The sequence below is a fragment of the Taudactylus pleione genome, unplaced genomic scaffold, assembly GCF_031769625.1.
Source record: "Taudactylus pleione unplaced genomic scaffold, aTauple2 ptg000490l, whole genome shotgun sequence".
Lineage (NCBI taxonomy): Eukaryota > Metazoa > Chordata > Amphibia > Anura > Myobatrachidae > Taudactylus > Taudactylus pleione.
Window position 1 is genome coordinate 1,448,354 of NW_028284892.1, and position 23,928 is coordinate 1,472,281.

The 23,928-nt window shown below is 46.2% G+C and overlaps 1 protein-coding gene across 1 annotated transcript; it reads right to left on the minus strand.

Annotated features, from left to right (window-relative positions):
• Positions 1–1,755: 1,755 nt before the first annotated feature.
• Positions 1,756–20,972, minus strand: ETV3 (ETS variant transcription factor 3). Its single transcript, XM_088449614.1, has 5 exons — positions 20,897–20,972; positions 13,153–13,219; positions 11,041–11,278; positions 7,120–7,235; positions 1,756–4,903 (listed from the first exon to the last, which is right to left on the minus strand). Exons 2-5 carry the CDS (start codon positions 13,196–13,198, stop codon positions 3,723–3,725), a joined length of 1,581 nt encoding a protein of 526 aa, XP_088305740.1. The 5' UTR covers positions 13,199–13,219; positions 20,897–20,972; the 3' UTR covers positions 1,756–3,722.
• Positions 20,973–23,928: the final 2,956 nt, after the last annotated feature.

The following is a 23,928-nucleotide window of genomic DNA, read 5'->3' on the forward strand; positions in this document are numbered from 1 at the left end:
ATACACAGATGCTTTCATCCATCGCCAGTTGTGATATACCCACAAAAGGAAAAAGTCATATCCAGACTGGCAGGAGGGTGAATAAACTTGAAAAACTAATAAATAGCCATGTCTGGACCCAGGAGTAAACACGTGAACCCCAGAACAGATCCAGCAGAATTAGGGTAGAAAGTCTTCAAGCTAGAAACTGAATGAAGTCTTGTGTGGTCACCACATTGATAGAAAGGTGCTACGCCGCCCTTTAAAATTGAAAGCTCTCACGAGCAGGGCCCTCTTCCCTTATGTGCTTTTCCTTCCCTCACTCATACAATCATCTACTCAAAACTCTCCACAAGGGCACTTAACACTTGGTAGCTGACACCCTGTTGCTTTTTTTAATGTTTTGATCGCTGGAGCAATGTTTATAAACCATGTTCTTATTCTGTATTGTCTTGTACTGCAAGTCGCTGTTTTAAGAGTTTGCTCATTTGTTAATGTACTTTGAGGCGCTGTGGAACCCTTGTGGTGCCATATAAATAAAGGATAATACACTGCAAAATGTGCAATAAGGTCATATAGCATTCAAATAACCAGAAACAGACTCCGAACTTTTTATGCCTGAAAGTACATGGAATTTAAATCAATATAAAAATCCTCTAAAAAGGTCTGTCCAATGTCTTAAGAGATTGCTCTGCTCTGGCTTCCTCTCACAGTCCAAAGACATACTGGTAGGTTAATTGACTCCTGACAATGTGGGATCAATCTATTAGGTGCGAATTGCAAGGTGAGAGTTGCTATTTTCACTTCAAATTCGCATAGCGAATTAATTTTGCAATCCAATTAGCACCTCGCACTGATTCGGTCAGAATGAATTCGCAACTTTCCCCTCGCACATCCCTGAGGTTGAGAGATGGAAGGAATATCTTTATTTTAAGGTTAAAATGTCGGGATACTGGGCTGAACCCCTTGGACACCCTCCCCCCCCCCCCCCCCCCCCAACAACTAATTAGGCATTTGGAAGTTTCCAATTAGCATAATTAGTCCAATAATTGCAAGTCATTTTTTGGGGGTAAAAAAAAATAAATCCTCAAATTACCCCCAAATCAAACATTTTTTTTTATCCGTTTTAATCAGCCCAGATTTAATTACAATAATTTTTAAGTTGATATAGATATATCTATATATTTTTTTATATAATTTTTTTTATTTTTCAAGGCACCCTCAAAGTACCCCAAAATCACCCTTTCCTTATTTTTTTTTTTGCATTTTTTGTTTAATTCATTTGAGATTAAACAAAATTGTGGGTTTTTTTTTTTTCTTCTTCAAAGGCAAGAAAAATGATAAAAACCCCACACAAATCAGCCAATGTGACACCATTTAAAAACCTACAGTACCTTCCTAATGCCCACAAACAGCCTCCTATACGGTCCTGCTAACAAATTATCCATTTTGGGGGTCCAGGATGGTCTCCCCACATTTTCATGCATTTCTTGCAAATCTCATTTAGCAGTCACTTCACACCCCTTCCCCTGCGAGTAGTGCGAATAGGCATTTTTAATTGGATTGGAGAATTCCGGGAGCACGCTTCGCTGCAAAGTGTGCGAGTGTCAAGAAAAACTCGCTACTCGCAATTCGCACCCAATAGGTTTGACCCCTGTGTGTGTATGGACTAGACGATCACAAGTTTGCTGTACAGTGCTGCACAATATAGACTGGATATATAAAAATGTTAATAGATAAGAAATACAATGGCTGGGCAAATGCTACAAGCTAGTGTCAGATTCTCTGGCGTAAAAAAAAAAAAAAAAAAAAAGCAAAAAACTTTACGCAGTTAAAATAAGTGTCCACGTGTTATTGGTGAATAAGATCCGTACTCCCAATAGTTAAAATTGCCTGTGGGCATGACAAAAAACACACAAGACTAATTATTTGGGAACAAGGCCGCCTTAACTCGGCCATTAGTAACCAGAATAACTAGTGCCCTTCACATGAAGTCACCAAAATGACAATGCACAACAAAGACGTACAAAGCTTAGTGAGCGGATGTGTAACGATTATGCAATAATAGTCTAACGATATGAGGGAAAAATAAAAAAAAATAAAAATCTACTTCCTTTGAAATTAATAGGTATTCAAAAATAAAGAAAAAAAAACCTTGTAGTTCTACCACACCACTAATGAATTATCCCAGACACCGGCAAACTTCTACATAAAAACAGAAGACATCTTATCGCTAATTCCAGGGTTCCTTATATATGTGCACTCTAGTACAGTATGTAGCAAAACAGTCATCCATCGTTTCCAAAAACCCAAATAGATTCAAATGTCAGCATAGAGGACCAGGCCTGTCACAAATCGAGCGCTCACAGATGGAGGCTGGTTAACCAGTATAAGAGGACACATCTAAGGGGCTGCCCGGAAACAACTATTGAAGGGGTTGCTGTTAAAACCGGCGATAATCTGCCCCGTTTTTAAGAAGTTAGGCAACACTGCGCAAAGACAGGGCTCGCCCAATAATTCCCTCATTGGCTGAACGATTACAATGTGCCACTAAGACACCACTCTCCGTCACGGAAACGTTTGTATAGCAAAACACATGGAACCACAGGCGGAACTGTGGGGAACCAGAGATTAACTGAAATATGTGAAGCCTTGCCGGTATGGTTGGGGCTTCTAGTTGCAGGAATGTCTGAGCGTCACAGGAAACAACAGCAGACTTCTGCTAAACAAAAAGAAAAAAAAACAAAAAAACATACAAGACAAAAAAAGGGGATGCTTCGCGTGATCGTCTTTTTGTTTTAATTTCTCTGGACTTCCCGTATTCTCTTAAATCTGCTTCCTGTAGGTCATGAAACCACAAGTTACATATCCTGGAGCTCCTAAGTCAGGAATTGGTACGTGTGAAGAGCATTAGAACGGTCAGACGCAGGAACGTACAAACTGCAGTCACCTGCATTCTATTATGCTGCTGTAGGCTGGCCTGGCTGGACAAGGTAGAAAAGGATTTAATTTCAGAGGCGTTAGTACTGCCGTTTTAACCTTTGTGGTGTAGAAAAATTACTTTCCATTTACAAAAATAGGACTTTTCATCCATGACATCACACGCAGGGGGGGGGGATGAAATCGCTCCCACTCACAAATCACGTCCCACTCAATTCTGCAGTCCCTACAATCCATGTTGTAGTGTCAAGTTTTTAATGAAGAAGAAGAAGAAAAAAAGTAACTTCTCTTCATTTTTAAAAAATTTGTTGCAGGCCAGAGAAACAAACCTGAGGGAGGGAGAGAGCACGGCCCTGAATTAGCTGAGAAAGCGGGGAGGGGGGTGGGGAAGGGGGCAAGATAGCTGTACTCATACTCTCCTCGGTAAAGAGGTGTTGAGCAGAGCTCTTCACCACAACAAATGTATATAATCGTAACAAAATATACTTCGAGGATTCCATCTATTAGGCAAAAACACAACGTATGGTTTAAGCTCCCCTTACATACATAAGAGGTAATGTTTTCCCTGAAGCATCAACTGGAAAAAAATAAAATAAAATAAAAATTATATATTTACTAAATACACATCACCTGCAATGTTAAGGAAGTCTGGGAACTAAAACAAACCTTTAGCCTTACCCCTTCAGCAGCAATGCTATATACATAGCATTGTACTACATAAAAAAAATATCCGCCCCCCCCCCCCCCCGAAAAAAAAGGAGGGAAACCACAAACAAACATGTCTTCCACATTCAGGTCCAGTACTAGGAGTCAGCGGTGGCTACAGCCTTGGATTCTGCAGTCAGGTCTGGTGAGCGGAGGCCGTTGACGATGCAACTAATTTTTCTGCACTCTCGAACTTCAATGGCTTCCGCTTGACGCTCCCCGTTCCAGAGGCGCTTAAGGCGCAGCTTGGCCGGCAGAGAGTCCTCCTTCCTTTCTGCCACTGGAGCTTCGACGGAGTAGTCTTTCGGCACCTTATCGCCAGCATCAGTGTGCTCCACTGTACCCTCCTTTGGGTAACTAAATCGGGGTGCAGCAGTGGGGAGAACTGGCCAGGAAGGAGCGGCGGGTTTCACGAATGTATGCCCTTGCTTCTCTGGGTCCTCACTTGGAGGAGCAGGTTCTTGTTCGTTTTCGCTGTCATTAAACTCTCTCTCTGCGTGGTCTGAAGAATCAAACTCTTCAGAGATGGGCTCATCATCTGAAACTGGTTCCACTTTCACCGGCAGTAGGAGAGGTTGTGGAGGATGGGGCCGTTTATCGTCAGGACTCGGAGGGCGATCCCTGTGTTTCCGTCCCACTGGAGGAGGCTGCAGCTTGATGGGGAAAGATGGTTGCTCTTCCGGGGGGAAGTGACGCTGAGGTGGTGGCATCATAAAAGTAGGGAATCTTGGTAAAGTCCGTGGACTTAGGTGGTAGTTAAGACAGGCCTGGGCCTGCAGGTAGTGTTTCATCTCTTCGGGGTTGAAGTTGAAGCAGCTGCCGCTCTGGAAAGCCGGGCTCAGTCCTGGCGAGGGACTGTAAGAGAAAACTGTTGGAGTCAGGGACAAAGCAGGCGAGATGGGTACGTTAAGTAAGCCTCCACGGCCTGGTAGGGGAGACAAAGCAAAGGGACTGTGGGGGTCCTGGTACATCCCAGGCATTGAAAACATCGGAAGCAAGAGATCAGATTTAGGCTTGTGGAGGCCGTGGACGCTGGAGCCAATGGCATTTCGAGGGGACAACAGGTCTGCATTGCGACGCCACTCTGCATGGATATCTTCGGCTTCTGAAGGCAACGGCTTGCGGTCGCCAACGTCATTTAAGGATTCACGGCTCGATTGTGCTGTAGAGCTCCCGGAAAAGTGACTGACGTGTGCATCTTCATTGGGGGAGTCTAGAGGAGAGAAGCGAAAGTGGGAGGAGGCTGTAGGGACAGGCGGGGCGCTCTGCGGGACACCACCTACAACAGAGGAAAACATGAAATGTAATAGGTGTGTAAAAAGACAAGGAGTGTAAACAGTCAGTGCTGCATTCCAATCCCACATTGGATTTGCCCCCCCCCCCCCACCGGAAATACACAAGTGAGGAACATTACAGAGCTATAAAAATTACCCTATAGAAGGTCCACATACATATAGCCTCCTTGCGCATTTAAGAGCCCTTCTAGTCGCGCCATGCCGTGGTGTGACACTGTAGCGCCAAGCGTCTTTCCTTGTGACCTTTTCCCTTAAAATGCCTCTTATTCGCAAAGTGATGTGAATAGGATGCAGAAGCGTCTTAGGCTGAGTAAAATGAAATGCGGCATTCCTATATACGGAGTGCGACTGTATCCGAGGGTGAAATGCTACGCCAACAGTCTCGGACACTGTAACGTAGCATGTCGCATGCAGATACACCGGCAGTTGCACACAGAATATAGGCATGCCGCATATCAGGCGGTTACACAGCCGCGTTACACACATCTATAAGGCGACTTGTAGCGCATGGAGCATAGATGCACGCTGACACATCTGTATTAGCGTATGTGTGCACCCCTGGAACAGCAAGCAGCATGGTGATAGAGCACACTTCTGTGGCCTTGCGGCTTATCTGGATCTTCTCCCAGTCAGTACAGCTGTTAGAGAGGAGAATTGAAACTGGTGCTCAGCAGGTTTTGTTTCCTGTCTGCTCTGCCTGGGGCAGTAGAAGAAATATATATATATATAAATATATATCAAACAGAAGTAGTCCGGTACTCCTCAATAGTAAATTACTTAGCTGGTTGCCCCCACACACACTCTCAATGTATACTTCCTATAATGTGCGACACTCCAATTGTTTGTTCATTGGATTGGGTCCATTCTGTAAACCTATGGTATTATGTATAGTTAAGCCATATTCCCCTTGCAGTATAGGTTAGGATGTTTGTTAGCCTTGATACAGTATAATAGGGAGTTCATGTAGACGTAATATTGTAACCATGTTCTTAGTATTTTAGCGAACATAGCACTTAATGAATGCCGCTTTATAATCGCTAGTGTATTTTGCTTATGAGTACATCCTGTAATGCATTTGTGTATTGTGTTTTAGCACTGGTCACCATGGTGATGGTACACGGACTCATTCCCGGCACCGCTGACGTGATGAAGTCACACTGGTGCGCCCCGCCGGCAGGATGTGCGTTCACACCCCGGCATGGCTGCAACTGGAACACTGGGTGCTAGACAGATATAAGGTAACATAAGCTGAGTATTTGTATATGTCCTGATGAAAATGCCGCTGTGGAGACATTGAAACGTTGACTTTCTTTACATCAAGCCGTGTGGTAATTGATAGCCTTGAGTGCCGCACGTTTTGGGCATTTGCCTGAATGTGACTCTGCTCAAACTACAAGAGCACGGTAACCTTTGGCCAAAATTAATCAATTCTGAACATCCAAGGGCCTGGTCACGCCAATCCAAATTTCATGTGCTCTTCACCAGCAAGTTAACGAGAGAAAAACTTATCGGACAATCTAGAGGCTGGTTTCCTTCAGGATAGCTTAGGTAGATTAGTAAAAGTGTAATGAATGTCGAAAAAAAAAAAAAAAAGCAAAACCGCTTGTAAAGTGGACATTGCTTTTCATGTCCTGAACCGTACCAACCTGCGCTCATTAGCAGTGCACAGATGTGGGATTTTAGCAGGGAAATTCCATTCTACTTCAGAGTTACAAAAACAGAAGTGTCGCAGTCAATGACTTCCAAGTAATAAGGAAGGAGGTATTTTGATAGTGCAGAGTCTAGTTTGTTACTTTTTTTTTTTTTTTTTTTTGTATTAGTGCAAACATGAAATGACACCACCGATTCCTTTCTTAGGCATTATAATGAGACAGCATTAAGCAGCTATTAAAACCATGTGATCAGCTAGGGAATGCATGCAAATTGTGACTCTGCAACAGCCAATAGGAGGACAGCAGGATCACAGCTCAGCCAATACAGTAGGAAGTGGCACAATGATGTCCTATGATCAGCCTACCGAATACGCCTAATTGTAAAGTGCATAAGAATGTACTGACACTATATCAATAATTAATAAAATAATCCCATCCCATGCAATACAGCAATAGAGGCAGCTAAGGATTAGCATACTGTAAAACACAATCCATGGGACGACAAAGACACCTGTAAGCACACGTAAAAGATACGCCTGGCAGCTTACCATTGGGCCTTATGTTGATGAACGGGTAATTGGGCATGACCAGCTTGTTAAAGTTGAATTTGTAGGTGAATCGCTTTCCCTTTGTTTTATGCAGGATCCGTTTGTTGTAGTAGTATCTGCAATAACCAAACAGAAGCCGGTTAGTAATCTAGAAACATTCCATAACATTTGTCCAGTCCTGTTAAAGGCCACAACACGCACAGGCATCTCAACATCGCCCAGTTATCCATTTTGGGCAACTTAAGAATTAAAAAAAAAAAATTTAATATGTATTGTGTGTTTCCTTTTAGCCCACACATTACTTTGCCCAATAACTACTCAGTCTACAACCGTCGTCTCTGCGCTATTCTTCCTAAGGCGTCCACCCATATCTCCCTCCAGGACTGTAAGCTCTTATTAACCGGGCCCTCTCACTTTGTCTTCTCTACACAATTATGCTAATTGCACACTAATTATGTAACTTCTCTGACATAATCATCAGTGTAATCCCCCAGTTGGACCATCTGTATGTGTGGCTAACCTAACACTAAGAATTCTCCCTCTAACTGCTCTAGATCTATAATGTGGGGCGTGAATTTACCTTTCCGTTTCCTGCACCGCGAATTAGGGGACGACACCCACTGGTGTGACCAAGATCTACAGAACAATACATGAACTCCAGGTAAGATCTGGCCATTGGGCTGACATATTTGGCGCATCGTCTAATGTGTACAGACTATTGCGCGCTCATGTCATGGCGCTTCCGGCGGGCTCGCAGTGCAGGCCGATCTGTAGATATATTGGATGATACCATGTTCCTGGATGTGGCCACTTAACGATCAGGATTGTGTAGTGTGTACCCGGCTTTACAGGTCAGCTGTATCCATCGGCATACATAGAACCTCAACTCCCTGTAGATAAACTGTTTTCCACTTGTCGTAACCATGTTAAATGTGCAAATAAAGATCTGGTCACATAAATATTAAATAAATGACCAATATATAAGGACGGAGTTCTGAAACGCGTTGCAACGGAGGACTGCATGTGGAACAGAGGGGATATCCAGACACAGACTCCTTTCGGAAACACCTATGCTCTCTGCGGTGGTGCCAAGCTGCTAAGCCCAGGACAATGTGCTTATGCCTAGCACTAGCGCACCACAACCCCTACTACTGGTGAGAGGCCGATTACTGGAATCCTACCCTATTTAATTATAGCTTTTTATCTGCTTTGTGTTTTCAAACGTTTGATGTACTTTTTGGAATAAATTACATTTACGTGTCCCTATATATTGGGTACTTTATGTTATTCCAGGTCTGATTTTATTCTGACATTTGGCTTATAAATATCCATTCTATTTAACAAGTTGCGCCAAACAAATACACAAACAATTGTATTTTATATGTGCATACTAAAGGTGGTGTTCCTTAAATTAGTGTATTTGGGTCTGCATTATTGTTAAAGTTTGCGAAATTAATGGTAGAACTCAAATACTACTACAGACAGAAATATAAAAAAAAGCAGAAGATCTAATGCCGATATGCAGCAAAGGAAAGAAATGATGCATTCAGGAGCCGTAAAAACACAACCAATGACGGACTATGCTGAAAACCACACACCTAGTCTGCAGACGAGACAAGAGGGCCACACACCCTGCGTGCACGGGACAGATACCAGGACTAGCACTGCTGGAAGGAAACCACACATCTCTCTATCGCAGGGACGAGGAGACTATCAGCTGCACATGTCTGATTAGAGGAGCCAGAGGCTGCACACACAGCTTTATACACAGAATCCGGTCACTGCTTTGCCTTTCACTAAGCAGACACAGAAAACTTCCGGGAACAAAACAAATGCTGGCGGCCTATTGTCATCGGTTCCAGCTGTTTTACAGCTGCCTCTGGGTTCCAAACTAAAACCCAAATCTGCAAAGAAACTATTTGTGCTGGGCAATGTAACTTCAGGCCTAGCAGGGAATGCTACTGGGGAACCGGAATACAGGACACTAAAGTGAAGTTGTCCAACAACTGCACTTATAGGGAGCAACTCAATTCAGTGTGATGTTGAATAGCGCCAGGAGTGAGTTCCCTGAGCTTTTCAATCGGCTGCGCGGTTACCCGATCTAGAGGATTTCTGTTCGCACCCTCCTGTGATGCGAGCAGAAGTCAGACTATACTAGTTGGCCGGCACTTAAGCCGGGGAATGCAGGTTACCGCTACTAAACACCCAGCTTTAGGCGCCGTAACCGGCATCTCCCGACTTAAGTGCAGGGCGTGATAGGGACAACTGAATAGCTCCGATAACTCATTCCCATCACTATTCAACATTGCACTGAATGGAGCGCCTAGACAGACAGTTGAGCCACACAAAGTGGCTAAACCGGTCTAAAGTCCTGGTTAGGGTGGCCAAACCACTGGCTTTTTGCACTTTTCTGCTCGCCACCTCAGAAGCGTGCAAACAGAAATGCTGGCGATCTCGCCCAAACAGGGTATCAACTGAATTGCTCCGTCGGGCACCCATTAGGGAGAGACGCTGGCAAAAACATTTGAAATCTTCCCTAAAGCAGCAATCTGAGCAGAGGGACTATTAGGGGCATGTAGGGCGGATTGTTCTATGAAAGTTATACATCGCTTTTACTTGGGACAGACCGACCTGTCTTGAGAGAAGAGGAAAGCTAGACAGCCCCCCTTGCACAAAACACAGAGGTAAGGTGTTGCGAGGGAAGAGTTTTATCTGCGCACACCAGACTTCCTGTGTGGAATGTTGCAGCAAGTCGCACTCCATTAGGTTGAAAACCATGACCTTTCATAGTGGATTAGCCAATCTTTTAGGTCAGCAGTCCTCCAAAAACTAGGACAATAAAAACCACAAAGCAGCCTCCTCATCCCATTCAGGCAAGTCATATGTAATGTACAGCACGTCACACGCACACATGGATCTAACAGGAAGCAGAAAAACAAGCAAGCACGCTCCGAGTAACAAAACACAGCAAAGGCCCGGGCCTGCCAGCGCAAACTAGCTTAATATTACAGCAAAACATCAAGACCTTCCAGGGACATGATACAAAAAAAGAAAAAAAGTAGGAGGCAGTGTACTAGAATGTATAAAAAGAACATGTTTTTCTGCTTTGGAGTCACGACTACTGTACAACGGCCAAATGGAAGCAGGTTTGTGCCCATGCTGGGGATGCACAGGTGGCTGCGGGGGAGGCAGTATAGGTAGCACAAGGAATCGGAGAGCCACAGGGGAGAGACAATTTTATATTTAACCCTGCCGTGGCCGGATCCATTTCGCCTCTTCTCTGCAGGAACTGCGTGCAGAGGAACCTGACACCTGCAGAAAGAATTTAGCCTGGAGAAGCCCCACCCAGCAGCATTACATGAAGCACCTTCTGACTAAAGACAGGTCCTGTGATCAGTTTCCCAACCAAACTGCTGTTTGCTTTACTAACCGCACTGGATGCATCAGGACAATGTCAGCTGTTTCTATATGCACCCATAGATGTTGCCTTTGGAAAGCAAGGGAGAATTTCTCAGTCTTATCCGGTTTAGAGAGAAGCTAACTCACAAATGTCTAGCACTCCTGATCTCTGATCTACATGTACACAACGCATAAAGCCTTTTCACAACTTAACCTTTTGTGACGCATTCCGCAGCCAAGAGAATGGACAACGCAGTTCACCAGCGAGAGGACAACACATCAATTTCCTGATTTACACTTAAAATCCACTGGCACTCAGCTGCCCTGTTTAGGAACACCTAAGACCCTATAATACTGTACAATGGGGACAATCCCGATTACATGACCAACTGAGAATGCTTGAGGTGCGAGTTGAGTAGTCGCCTTAGGAAGGAAGACACCCTAGGTAATGCAGACAACCTAATACAGCCCAGAATATTTATCATGATCACCAGCAGAGATTAGCCAGGATCCAGGGCTCACCTGAGTGCCCGGCTCAACTTGTCATAGTTCATTTGAGGTTTACATTTCCGCCTCCCCCACAGCCTGGCCACTTCATCCGGGTCCTTAATGACAAACTCTCCATATTCCCCCTGCTGCCAGGCAATGACATGGCGGAACTCCTCCTTCTGCAAAAGCTCCAAGATGAAGTGCCACAGCTGGATCTGGCGGGAGCCCGGGCTGGACTCCGCCCTGTATGCCCAATCCGGGAAGTGATAACCTACAGATTGTTAAAGAAATTAAATAAATGATAAAAAAAAAAAAAAAAAAGGAGACAAAAATGATCGCAAAAGAAAAATTTGGACAAAAAAACATGGGAGACTAAAAAATGAACAAAAAAAGACATTTAAGCAGAAAACATACACAAAAAAAAAATAGAGAAGAAGAGCAGAGATAGATTAGAATTGCCAGCATCAGACAAAAGCACAAACACAATCCTACACATACAAAAAGGACCACGTTCTGGAGGACAATGCAAGAAGCACTCTAAACACATAGGACCATCTGGGATATAGATTGAGGACTGGACAAAGCGGTATGGGGACGAGTGTTAAATCCGAATTACCTGGATAAGCAGACAGAAGTTGTTCTTCAGTTAGAGACAAAAGGTAACAAAAATGTTACTGACAGCTCATATGGAGTCTGATAAACCTCTATATACAGATGTAGCCTCATACACCTGGCTTAAATACGCCATGCAACCGGCGACGCCTGGAACAAGCGAGTCACACCGAGTGGTGTAACAGCTAGTTAGCACCGCCCCCCCCACCCAAAAAAAGAACCTTGGTCGCGATGCGACAAAACCGCTTCACGAGACTGCACTGATTAATTTGCAAAAGACAGAATCGGTATACAAAGCACAACAGAAGTTATCGTGAAAACTAGCTGTGGCCGCTGCATCACTTCGCATACAGATTCAGACTCCGTTGAACACAGGTATGTAAGTGTTGCATAGCAAACTAATCAGCGTGGCCTCGTGAAGTGCTTTTGTCGCATCGCATTATGACCAGCAATGTTCATTCTAGCACCCTGCTAGAATGAACACTACAGTGGTGTCACAACCTGTGCAGTTCTAATTCCTGGCTGGGGTGTCACTCTCTGCCCTGATGCATCAAACTGCTGAGATACAGACCAAAGTGTGCTAGAAACACCAGAGCAGAAAGCGACACCCCACGCAAGCGGAACTGCACTGGTTTTGACAGGGCACATACAGAGTCCCGCGAGACCTGGCACGCAGAGAGGGGCTGTTAGGTGCGTCTGCAGCAATAGTCCATGTAGTAGTGATTTCATTGTAGTGAAAGCAGTAAGAGGTGAACATGGCGTTAAGGCAGGTCTTACCCATAAACAGCATTAAACTGCACAAGAAAGCAGGTGCTAGCGAATAGGAAGATGGATTTCACCAATGGCACGTATATTTAAAATATCTTAATTGTGTCATTTTGAGAGGAGGTTATAGCATTAAAAAGGTCAGAGGGAGAAAGGTAAATGCACCATTGTACGCACTAAGCTGCGGTGTCAGAGATTAAGTAACAGAGAACGCAAGATATAAAATGCAAAAGCATAGAAACATAAGTGCGAAAATACCCAGAAAGAAAGGAAGAACACATGTAAAGCAGTAACATAGTACGCATGGTTTGTAGGTAGACACGACAGCAGAAAATAACCACTACATGTAGGCCGGCTGGATTTGGCTGCGCCGGGATATTCAGTAACGCTTAAAATTGGATAGTCCCCGGTGCACACGATGGGTTGCTAGACAGCAAACTGGTGCAAAGAGAACTTGTATGTTATTACTAAACATCTGTGTATCCAGTACAGCACTGTACGTCTGGCCTAATTCTACAATGACTGATGCAACCAAAACAGTTTGTGGCAAAAACGATTCCAAAGCAAAAGGATCAAAAAAGGTATTACAGGGAGATAGACGCTACATAAATAGGGCACTACACCTATGCTGTCCATTGTAAAGTACAATGATTTAATAAAAGATAAATAAAGATACACAGGGGGGGGGGGGGGGTTACATCTATTCTGTCTGGTCCTAGGCATTGATGACTATCACTGTATGACGAGTACATTTGCAGCGCATCTTACCTCCTCCTCCTTTTGGCTTTTCTGCAATACTGCAACCAGTTTTCATCTTTCTTCTTTTTCCTGCTGACTGCAAAGGACCAAAAAGAGAAAGGAAAAGTCTCAAAAGGCGAAAATAAAATAAAAAACAAACTATTTCCAAATATGCTCAAACATCAAAGACGCTGCAATAAACGCAGAAACCTGTTGGCACTACACAATAATGAAGACTGATGATATAGATGGCTGTGTTGTCACTGTGACTCCAGGCTAGTTCTGTGTCACACACACACACACACTTCCTGATCGCATGCACGAGGAGAGTGTACAAACGGAACAAGTTGTCATTACACGCGCCCCCCACAGCCCCCATCACAGGTGAGCAATATTTCGGAGTGATCTGCATGTGACCCCTTCTGCCACTAACAAAAAGGAAACAAACAGCTGACGCGTTTCCTTCCTCCCGACCATAGCTGCCGAAAGCATTGTGCCGGCCACCTTCGCACCCTCCCCACTTGTGGTGGCAAAACAAAAGGTTACTAATAAAGCAGTGATCTCACAGCCGGAAGAGTTTTGTTGTCTTTCAGAAGCGCCTCTCGTGTGGATGCGGGGCGGCCCGCAGGATTTAGCGGATGGCGCAGAGCAACACAAAGTGCTTTGTGGCTGCGAATCGAACGGTATTATTAGCACAGCCTCGAAGTTCACATTAAAGATGGAAGGCGCCCTCACCATACGCTCTGCATTCTGGGGCAGAGGGGTGCGCAAATCCGGCACAAGAGTCCAAGCTTAAAGTGTGTTCTTCCATAGAAAAACAGCACATAGGGGCCGTATGCGAAGCAGCAACGGCGATGAGGTGTGCGCCACCCGGCAGGAGTCGCAAGGGTCTGGTTTATGTCGGGCACATCACAGACTTAGGGGGAGAATTCAACTGTATTTTGGGCACCTCACAGAGCTATTCAATTGCTGTTCTGATCTGGTGCGAGTGCCGCGGGCGCTCATTATCTCGGCTTGCTCCCTGGAGATGGCGAGCAGATATGTGCGAGAAGTCCGGCTTTTGGGTGCCCAAACTGCATTTTTCGGCAGCGCATCCAATAGTTTACACGGGTTTAGCTATTTTACGCATTTAAAACGCAGTGCATTTGGGGGCGACATGTGCACAACGTAATAACCACCTAAAATGGAATATTGCCCCCGATCTTCTGTCACTTTGGGCAGGAGATCAGGCACGAAAAAAAACTATTGAATTCACCCCTTAGACTTCTAAGACCTGCGCCGGTGGACAGAAGTTATTTTACATGGAACAAACGCCATTATGTGATAAACCCATCCGTAATACAGAAGAAAAAGTTCTGTCATATACGAAAACAAAAATGGTTTGCATAAAATATGCTCACAAAAGCATAATACATGGCTGGGCAGCAAAGTAAAAAACTAGCAGCAGCTATCTTCCAGCCGATCCGGTTCTAGGTTTACACTTTGCCACCAACTGTTATTGAAACTTTCCTGTAGATTTAATTATTTGCTTCGTTCCATCTTCCCGTGTGAAGAAAGATGCACAGCCCCCCATCCAGCCATGCCCGAAATGACACCTGCAGCACGGCAATTGTGTCCTGGGAGATTGGTTCTGTATATATGCACATACAAGAAAATATTCAACTCAGTTTTAAATTTGCAATGGACTCCTACATACCATCCATGCCACCCACCTGAGGAGTTATGATGTCAGTCTTGTAATCCTGTCCATATGGTTGCAAAGCCCCCCCCCCCCCCAGTAACTCTTCAGCCATAATTCACAATGTATATACACTGCAGACAATAGTATCTGCACTGTATTAAAGGGCTGCTGTTTACAAAAGGACAATCCAATCCCCATTGCTCCTCCCGCCCAACAAAAAGTAGTCTAGGAAAGATTTTAAGAGACCATAAAAATGCAGAACACTAACCTAACAGAATGAGGTTTACATTTCCCTGTTTCATGACAGACATCAAGAGTTTTGTTAGTCTGCAGTAGTGTATGTTTTTACACAACTAGTGCAAACACAAAAGGCCGGTGTGCCCTACAGCAGTCACTTGTGGCGCCATGTTTATATGGCGCCACAAGTGTTCCGCAGTGCCTTACAAAGTACATAAATAGGTTGACCAGTGACTTACAGTACAATAAAGGATGAGTTGCAGTTACTGTAACTTTGTTTTTGCAAGACACAATGGGACGCTACCGCAAAACATAATGGTGGGTACACACTGGCCGATATATTGGCCAATCAGCCAATATATCGTGCCCCCGTCGGCCAGTGTGTACAAACGATATGTCTGTGAACGCCGTCGTTCACAGACATATCGCATTGGCTGTGCTGCACAGCTGATGGACAGATGTCTGCAGACATATCTCTCCATCGGCAAGTGTGTACGGGCGGTCTGCAGACCCCGAACCGCCTCCAGCATGCAGATGGCCGTTCAGTGTGCATGAATAACCATCATCTGCAGATATATCACAAGGCGTGTACCCACCTTAATGGTGGGTACAAAAGTGACATATCTGCAGATCGAGTGATCTGCAGATGATGGTCGTTCATACCCATTCGGTGTGTCATCATCTGTGTCTTGCTACGGGTCCCGGCGACCATGGGATATGTCGGTGGCGTGTCCCGGCGGCCGGGTTCTGCCCCCCTCCTCGCAGCTGCCGTTGTGTCTGTACGGGCGGTCTGCATATCTGTCCATCGGCCGTGCAGCACAGGCAAATGCGATATGTCCGTGAACGCCGATGTTCACCAACATATCGCGGGTACACACTGCCCGATGGGCAGCAGATACATTGGCCGATCAATTGATCTGACAATGTATCTGTCAGTGTGTACCCAGCAAGCACACGTAGTGTCAGAGTTACACAGTGGCCCATTTGCAAAAGGCTCCAATTTGCTGGTCCCAGCGTGATTCCAGCTATATAACTGCTAGATTTAAAGGGGCAACGAGTTGCAATAATTTAAAAAGGCAAAAGCAAGTTGGATTTGCCTTTCAAGTGATTACAGCTATGAAAATATGGTCCGACTATTACAAAACTTAGCGTGTACTTAAAATGCATTACCCAACAACAATGCCAGCTCTATACCCTTACCCTGGTGTTGATAACTGGGAACAGAGCAAATACTACTGCAACAGTTTGTAACGCAATTGCCAGTAGAATTGAAATATGGCCGCCAAGCGTTACAGAGTGACATAACACCGCACAAACCTCCCCTTACTCTGGTCATCAAGCACCAGGGTAGCATTAAATGTATTGCTTTAACAAAAATCGGCATTCTCTCATTAGGTTTATTAACATTTGTTTATATAGCACCAGTGTATTGCTTTCCCCCTTTACAATTGGGAACATTGATACAAGACGACTGGGTAATAGCATACAGGCAGGAAGGAAGGCCCCGCTAGCAGGCTTACAATCTAGGTTCATATTACACTGAGGAAGAGTAAAACACAAATTGGTTCATATTTGCAAAGCAGTTTAAAACCTAAGAACAGACTGACTGACAATAACAATGCACATCTGGATAAAAGCTTTGCAGAGAAGGGGGTGCAAAAAGTACAGACACCCAGTTACTCAAAACAGGGTGATGGCAACAATCTACCAGATGGTTTCCCTTCTCTAGCACTTTGCCGAAACACAAGATAAGCTGGATGGCACCAGGGGCTCGTTCGGTTAGCGTCAGAATAATCACCACATTCGTTTTCTTCACGAGACCCATTGGCATCGATGAGCTTCCAGTAAGTGCCAGAGTGTGATGTTAGCAATGTTATTGCCATCATACGTAGTGGCACCTAAACAATTTATCCAATAACAATTATATTCATTATAATGTATTACTGTGCAAACGTTGGGGTGCAAATAACGCAAGCTGCTATGAAAACCCTATATTATGATATAGATATATACTGTATAGTGATCTTGGGGCAATGATGATATAATCTAGCACCTTTTAAAAGACACCCATCTATGAACAGTGTTAGCCATAACATTATTGGTAACAGAGGAGTTTATTGGTCCAGGTCAGTAATTGGGTTGCCATCCCAAGAAATATGGCAGCATGCTGCAAGTAACTTCTCAGAAGAACTACGGTAATATGACATCCAACAGCTCATCCTGTACTTCGGGAGCACGGAACTTGGGCACTGAGGTACTAAGAACGACACTGTACGGAATAATTGCGTTCAAGGGGTAGAATAAAAAGGGCCGCAGAGCTTAAAAAAAACAATTACGTTCTAAGTGAATGAATAGTAAGAATGGAAATGGTCTTACAGCTGGACCATTAGGAGGAGGTGGCTACGGAATTAGATTAGTTATAAATGCAGAAGTAAGTTGCTGTGAGCAGGTGTTTAAATCAAAGCAATCACTGATAACAATTGCTTTATACTCTATAATCAGCAATCAGGATGTGGGTGTACATTGTAACGCGCCAGGATTCCTGAATCATAATAGCCTATTCCTCTCTGAATCACTGACATCCTCTGCTCTTGCTGGCTTGCTAGCTGTCCCATTTCAGAGAATACATTCAGCTACACTGTAATGTTTGGGTGCAATACCTTCAATCAACGAAGATGTAAGTAGTCATTCGGATATACTCGCTAGCCTCCAGCTATAAAATGGAACACGTCATCCTCACTCCTTTTCTACAGTCTAAATGCGGATACTGATACTTGTTTTCATTAGAGGGATGTCAACACTTTTAAGGAGCTTCTTATACAGACTCTTCCCAATAAGAGCAGTTTGGTGGGGTCTCCAGTGTTCCCCCCCCCTTTGGCTACTTAATAGACAGTACTTCTACAAATCACATTTTGTGTTACTGCAACTTAAGATCCCTACGTGGTTAATATCTGGGACTGTGCAAGTCAGGGACCCAGGGGAGGGGCCACTACAAGCGGACTATTATACCTTTAAGGAAATAAAAAAAAAAAAAAAAAAAGATATAGAAGCAACTAAACATTACGTTCACAGGGGTATCAGCAGCTTGGCCAATAGTTACATCATCCTACTAACGCCATATGATAAACTTGCTCCAGGGCACTAACTGATGCTTAAAGCAAACAAGAGCCAGACAAAAGGATCAGAGTCAAACAAAAACGTTTGTAATGACAGAAAATAACATCAAACAACATACACTTCTGTATCACTGGCTTATTCCATCACAACATGAGTGCTAGATGTAAAGGGAGCTGTGAAGGCCAGGTCTCCTTATCACAAGGAAAAGAACCATATAATCACATTAACAGCCAGGCAAACTCACACAGACCACAGATAAGGAGGAAATGGGCAGCTGAGAATACACCAACAAAGACCCCTACAGACATCACACTCACCCAATCTGCTCAGCGGAGGAGCTGGCACCAAAACAACTATTCATTTATCAACATTCACCATCATATGCTGTTGTGCTGATCAAGTTAAACACCAAAACAGAGAACAGATAGTCACAGCAATGTATCTACACTACAACCAGCCAATGAATGGATGAATTGACCAATCACATGTGTACACAACATTTAACCCCTTGCATTCTATGAGCAGCAAAACACAGGACTCTGCACAGTACATGCCATGGGACAAGATGCTCTAAAACCAGGATTTCAGTCCTGCCAGGTCAATGCAGGAAATCACACGCGGTGGTGCCCAGGCTACGCTCAGCGAGCGCCTGCAATGCCGCGCCATACACACATCTCATGGCAGTCTGGCAGCAATGGTATTAGAGTGTCATTTCATTATATGCCGCCACAAACAGTGCAATATAATCCCCCCCCACCCCACACACACACACACACACTTGTACAGTTTTCCCACCTAGGAAGGGCACACACACACACACACACACACACTTGTACAGTTTTCCCACCTAGGAAGGGCTTTAACCCACAGTTACTCTGCGTTTCTGATATGACTGCTGGTTGGATCTTCAATACCAAGGTGAGTGCGTTAGTGACATGGCATAAACCCGAAAAAGCCACCTGTAGCTAGACGCCTAGATCTTACAATCTAAGGTGCGATTCAATTAGGCGCACTGTTGATAGCGCGGTGAAGGAGTTCTCAGAGCTATTCAAGGTACTCTTAGGTCGACTTAAGGATTTCTTCTCGCACCCCTACGGAGAGTGCGAGCAGAAATTTGACTAGCGTGCTGGCCTTGAGGCTGTTTGCCAGCTCAGCGCAGTGCTAACAGCCAGCACTTTAGTCAGAACGCAAGTTCCCGCAACTAAACACAAAGGGCAGAATTCAATTATTTTCGCAGCCCGCATCTCCCCTCTAAAGTGACAGGAGTTCGCGGGCCGCTATGCAATTGATCTAGATTTTAGTGCTGATCGCGCCCAAAGTGGTCGGACTTAGCCGCGTAAAGCAGCTAAACCCGACCAAAGTGCTGGGCGCGATCGCGGAAAGTGATTTTTGGGCACCCAAACATGTAACTTTTCGCACATTTCAGCTCTCATCCCCCTGGGGCTGAGAGCTGAAATGTAGCGCTGTCAGCTGATCGTGCCTGACAGGAGCAAGAATTGAATAGCTCCGTCGGCAACGATGGGGGAAGGAATCAATTCAATTCCGGTCAAAGAATAAAAGTATAAAAAAAATTTAAAAATAAATAAAAATTACATTCTCCAGCTTTAGTGGTTATTCTGCCTAAACTGCGAGGTGAATTGAATAGCTCTGGGACCAACCTCCTGGCACTATTCACACAGCTCTGAATTGAATCCGCCCCACAAATATAATGTAATAGTTTAACGCATCCAGGTAACCATACATACAAACCATGAGGTCTAATGAGATGATCTACTGTAAGCAGCAAAACCTGCAAGAATAATAAAAGTTGCCAACGTGCCCCGCGACACACACTAAAATGCCAACGTGCCCCGACTAACATGCCAACGTGCCCCGCGACACACACTAAAATGCCAACGTGCCCCGCGACACACACTAAAATGCCAACGTGCCCCGCGACACACACTAAAATGCCAACGTGCCCCGCGACACACACTAAAATGCCAACGTGCCCCGCGACACACACTAAAATGCCAACGTGCCCCGCGACACACTAAAATGCCAACGTGCCCCACGACACACTAAAATGCCAACGTGCCCCGCGACACTAAAATGCCAACGTGCCCCGCGACACTCTAAAATGCCAACGTGCCCCGCGACACACTAAAATGCCAACGTGCCCCGCGACACACTAAAATGCCAACGTGCCCCGCGACACTCTAAAATGCCAACGTGCCCCGCGACACACTAAAATGCCAACGTGCCCCGCGACACACATTCAAATTCCAACACGCCCCGCGACACATTAAAAATGCCAACACAACACACATGCAGATGCCAACATGCCCCACAACAAACATGAACCCACCAATGTACCATGAAACACACATGAAGCCACTATATTACTCAGATTATATACAAGTCTATCATCTACAATACAGCTGTATAAAGAACATGGCACCTACAGACTATGAAACCTTTGGCCACTCACACCACACGTATCAGCATGCCCCGCGCCAGCCTCTGGCATGCTGGGACCTGTAGTACCACCGGCGAGGTAAATCTACAACAACCAGGTGTATGAGTGTTATAGCCCGGGGCTCTGGGAGGACACAGGCCACCCCTGTATGCGGCATCACTGGGCCGCAGCTATCCGGGGCCCGCACGGGCTCATGGCCTGAGCGCAGCGGCGATGGGGGAAGCCCGGGGACACACAGTGAGAGCCGCGGACCGGACGTACAGGAGACACGGAGCGCTTACCAGTGCCGGACGCTCAGTCACAGCTCCGCCACCACCGCCGCTGCCTCCAGTCTCCTCATACGGAGCAGCAGGAAGTGTCAGACGCCTTATTAATCCCACTTCCGGTCCCCGCTATCCCCTTCCCACCTGCGACGTCATTGGAGCCCCGCCCTCAACCTGCGTCACAACAATTTACCGCCCACGTTGTAAGCCCCGCCCCCTCTAACGCTATCCACGAATTCCCGCCCGTCGTATGACATCACGAAAGTTTTTCCCCTGCCTACTTCTCTTACAGACCGCCATACGTCACCAAGGAAACCCCCCCTATCGCGAGCTCGTAATCCCGCCCACCAGTTATGATGCCAACGGGGCCGAAAACATCGCATGCGCATACAGAGGCGACGCCGTGCGTGACGCCATGTTAGAGACTGGCAAAACTGTTACTGTTCACATTTTATTTGCCAACTTTCAAATGGCTAATATCTGCCAGTCACACAGCTCACCAACAGGGCAGGAGGGAGTGAATTATTATTATCACTTTATATAGTACCAACAATTATTCCGCACACTGGGCCTGATTCAGACCTGGACGCAAGCGCTGTGCGCTCGCAACAGGGTCGATGGTGGGCCAGTGCGCATGCACACGACAGAGCCGGCTCCGTCGTGTGCATGCGCGAGACCCGGATAGCGACGGGCACTCCCATTCCCAACATGAGGTTTGGCAGCGTGTGAAATGACAGTTGGTGTGGCTCCCCTATTTGAATTTTGGATTGTGCTGTAGCCCCACCTCTTACCAGGGAAGTCCAGGACCAGAGCATTGTGTCCCTCCTGGAGAGGGTCATGTTGGGAGGTATGCACTCCGTCGCTCCGGGTCTCGCAACAAAGGGGGCGTGCTGTCGATGTTGAGTGACAGCTGGCCCCCTTTGGTGGGCGGGCCTGGGGAGTGGCTGCCCAAACGGAGGCGTTCCCATGTGAACGCCTCCGTTTGGGGGCGGCCCCACTGACATCACAAGTGATGTCAGTGGGAGAGATTTCGGCTCTGTGAGAGCCGAAAATCTCTCTGGGGCTTGCAGCAACGAGACCCTACCACAAGGGTCTCTTCGCAAGCCCGATGGTCACGATGGTCTTGACCATCGCAACCAGCTTCCTGGCCGCTCGCTATAGCTGTGGGTGGCAAGAGTGACCAGGACTGTGGAACTGCAGGATTTACAGGCAAGGACTAGACATTCAAGATACAGAGAAGGACTTGACAGGCAATGCACAATATTATGGCAGGACCACTGGCTGAAGTGACAGACTAAGTTCAAAGTGTGGCCTTGCGGGCCAAGGTGTGACAGGAACAAGATGGAGCGGACTTGAGGGCCGAGGTGCGACTGGAACCACACGATGCGGCCTTGAGGACCGAGGTGCGACAGGAGCAATACGATGTGGCCTTGAGGACCGAGGTGCGACAGGAATAAGACGGAGCGGCCTTGAGGGGCGTGGTGTGACAGGAACAACACGATGTGGCCTTGAGTGTCGATGTGTGACAGGAACAGGACGGAGTGACCTTAAGGGCCAAGGTGTGACAGGAACAAGACAGAGCAGCCTTGAGGGCCGAGGTGCGACTAGAATAACACGATGCGGCTTTAATGGCCAAGGTGCGACAGGAACAGGACGGAGCGGCCTTGAGGGCTGAGGTGCAACGGGAACAAGACGGAGCGACCTTGAAGCCCGAGGTGCGACTAGAACAACACAATGCGGCCTTGAGGGGCGAGGTGCAGCCTTGAGGGCCGAGGTGCGACAAGAACAAGATGGAGCAGCCTTCAGGGCCGAGGTGCGATAGGAACAACACGACAGACGTGGCAGGAACAGAGGCTGGAGGCAGCTGCAGGCTTGAATCGTCTAGAAACAGACTGACGCGGCTTGACTGGGCTGTGGTATGGAAATGGCACGGGCAGCGGAGAGGTAGGCCGCGGCCGCAGAATTCTTTTTGGAAGTCCAAACAGCAAGGACGTGAGCCTAAATAGAACCACAGCAGATGACACACAGGCGAATACAGATCAGGCAAACAGGCACTGGACATAGAAACTGCAGAATGAGTTGAGACCAGCTAGAACTCAGGTTTTTGAACACAGAACAAACATGCTCTGGAAGAGCAATATCACCGGCATGAAGTATAGGGCTGGCTGTAACTTATCAGAAGCAGGAACCAATCAGAGCAATTTCTGCAGGGAGCCTTCCCTAGTGACTGGCTAGTATGCAGCTAAGCTCTGCACACAGACAGGCAGGCAGGAATGCAGCAATGAGCTGCACACAGACAAGACAGGATTCCAGCTGCCTGCAACAGCCGGAACTGGAATCAAGACATGATGCAGTGTCCCAGTTGCCTACTATGGCTTGGACCTGCCACCAAGATGATCCGCTGCCACGGATCCTAACAATTTGGCTACAAAATGTCACAGTGACCTGAAGTAATAGACTTGTAGGAGATCACTTAAAGTTCCAAATTAACAATGTTTAAACAAGTATAGGGTGGGGAGATGCTGTGATTCCATTTTACCCCAGGAGCAAAGGCTGTGTTAATCATATATACCAATAGTCTCTAAACGTTCTGCTTTTTAAGGACTGTACTGCTGTCCCACCAATGACACGCGGTGTCCTGTGGCAGGGGGGAAGTCGGGGGAACTTGAGCACAGCATGTAAACAGTGTGGTGGGGTGAGTCTAGTGGCAGCCCAGCAGCTCAGGGCAGACGTATTTATAATGGGTACAGGGGAGGACCCGCACCGCACACCCTGCACCCATAAAACTTACCTCTCCGGAGTCCCACGTCGGGTCCGATGTCCGCGCCTGTAAAAAACGGCTCTAAAATGTCCGCCGCGGCCATTTTCCCGTCGTTTGTACATGCGCAGTACAGGGAAAATAGCCGCCACTGCAATTTTCCCGGTGACCTGCGCATGCGCTATAGACATCCGGGTACATCCGGATGGAGAGGAGGGAGGCCGTGATGGAGACTGCACATGGGCCCCCTCCTCTCTAGAAACGCCCCTGGCTCAGGGAGTACCCCAGAGAG

Bases quoted from the DNA above. Each gene is read 5' to 3' on its own strand.
- ETV3 (XM_088449614.1), bottom strand. From the start codon at position 13,198: ATGAAAACTGGTTGCAGTATTGCAGAAAAGCCAAAAGGAGGAGGAG. The intron at 11,279-13,152 runs GTAAGATGCGCT...AACAATCTGTAG, and splicing joins AAAGCCAAAAGGAGGAGGAG to GTTATCACTTCCCGGATTGG. The intron at 7,236-11,040 runs GTGAGCCCTGGA...TGGTTATTGCAG, and splicing joins AAGTTGAGCCGGGCACTCAG to ATACTACTACAACAAACGGA.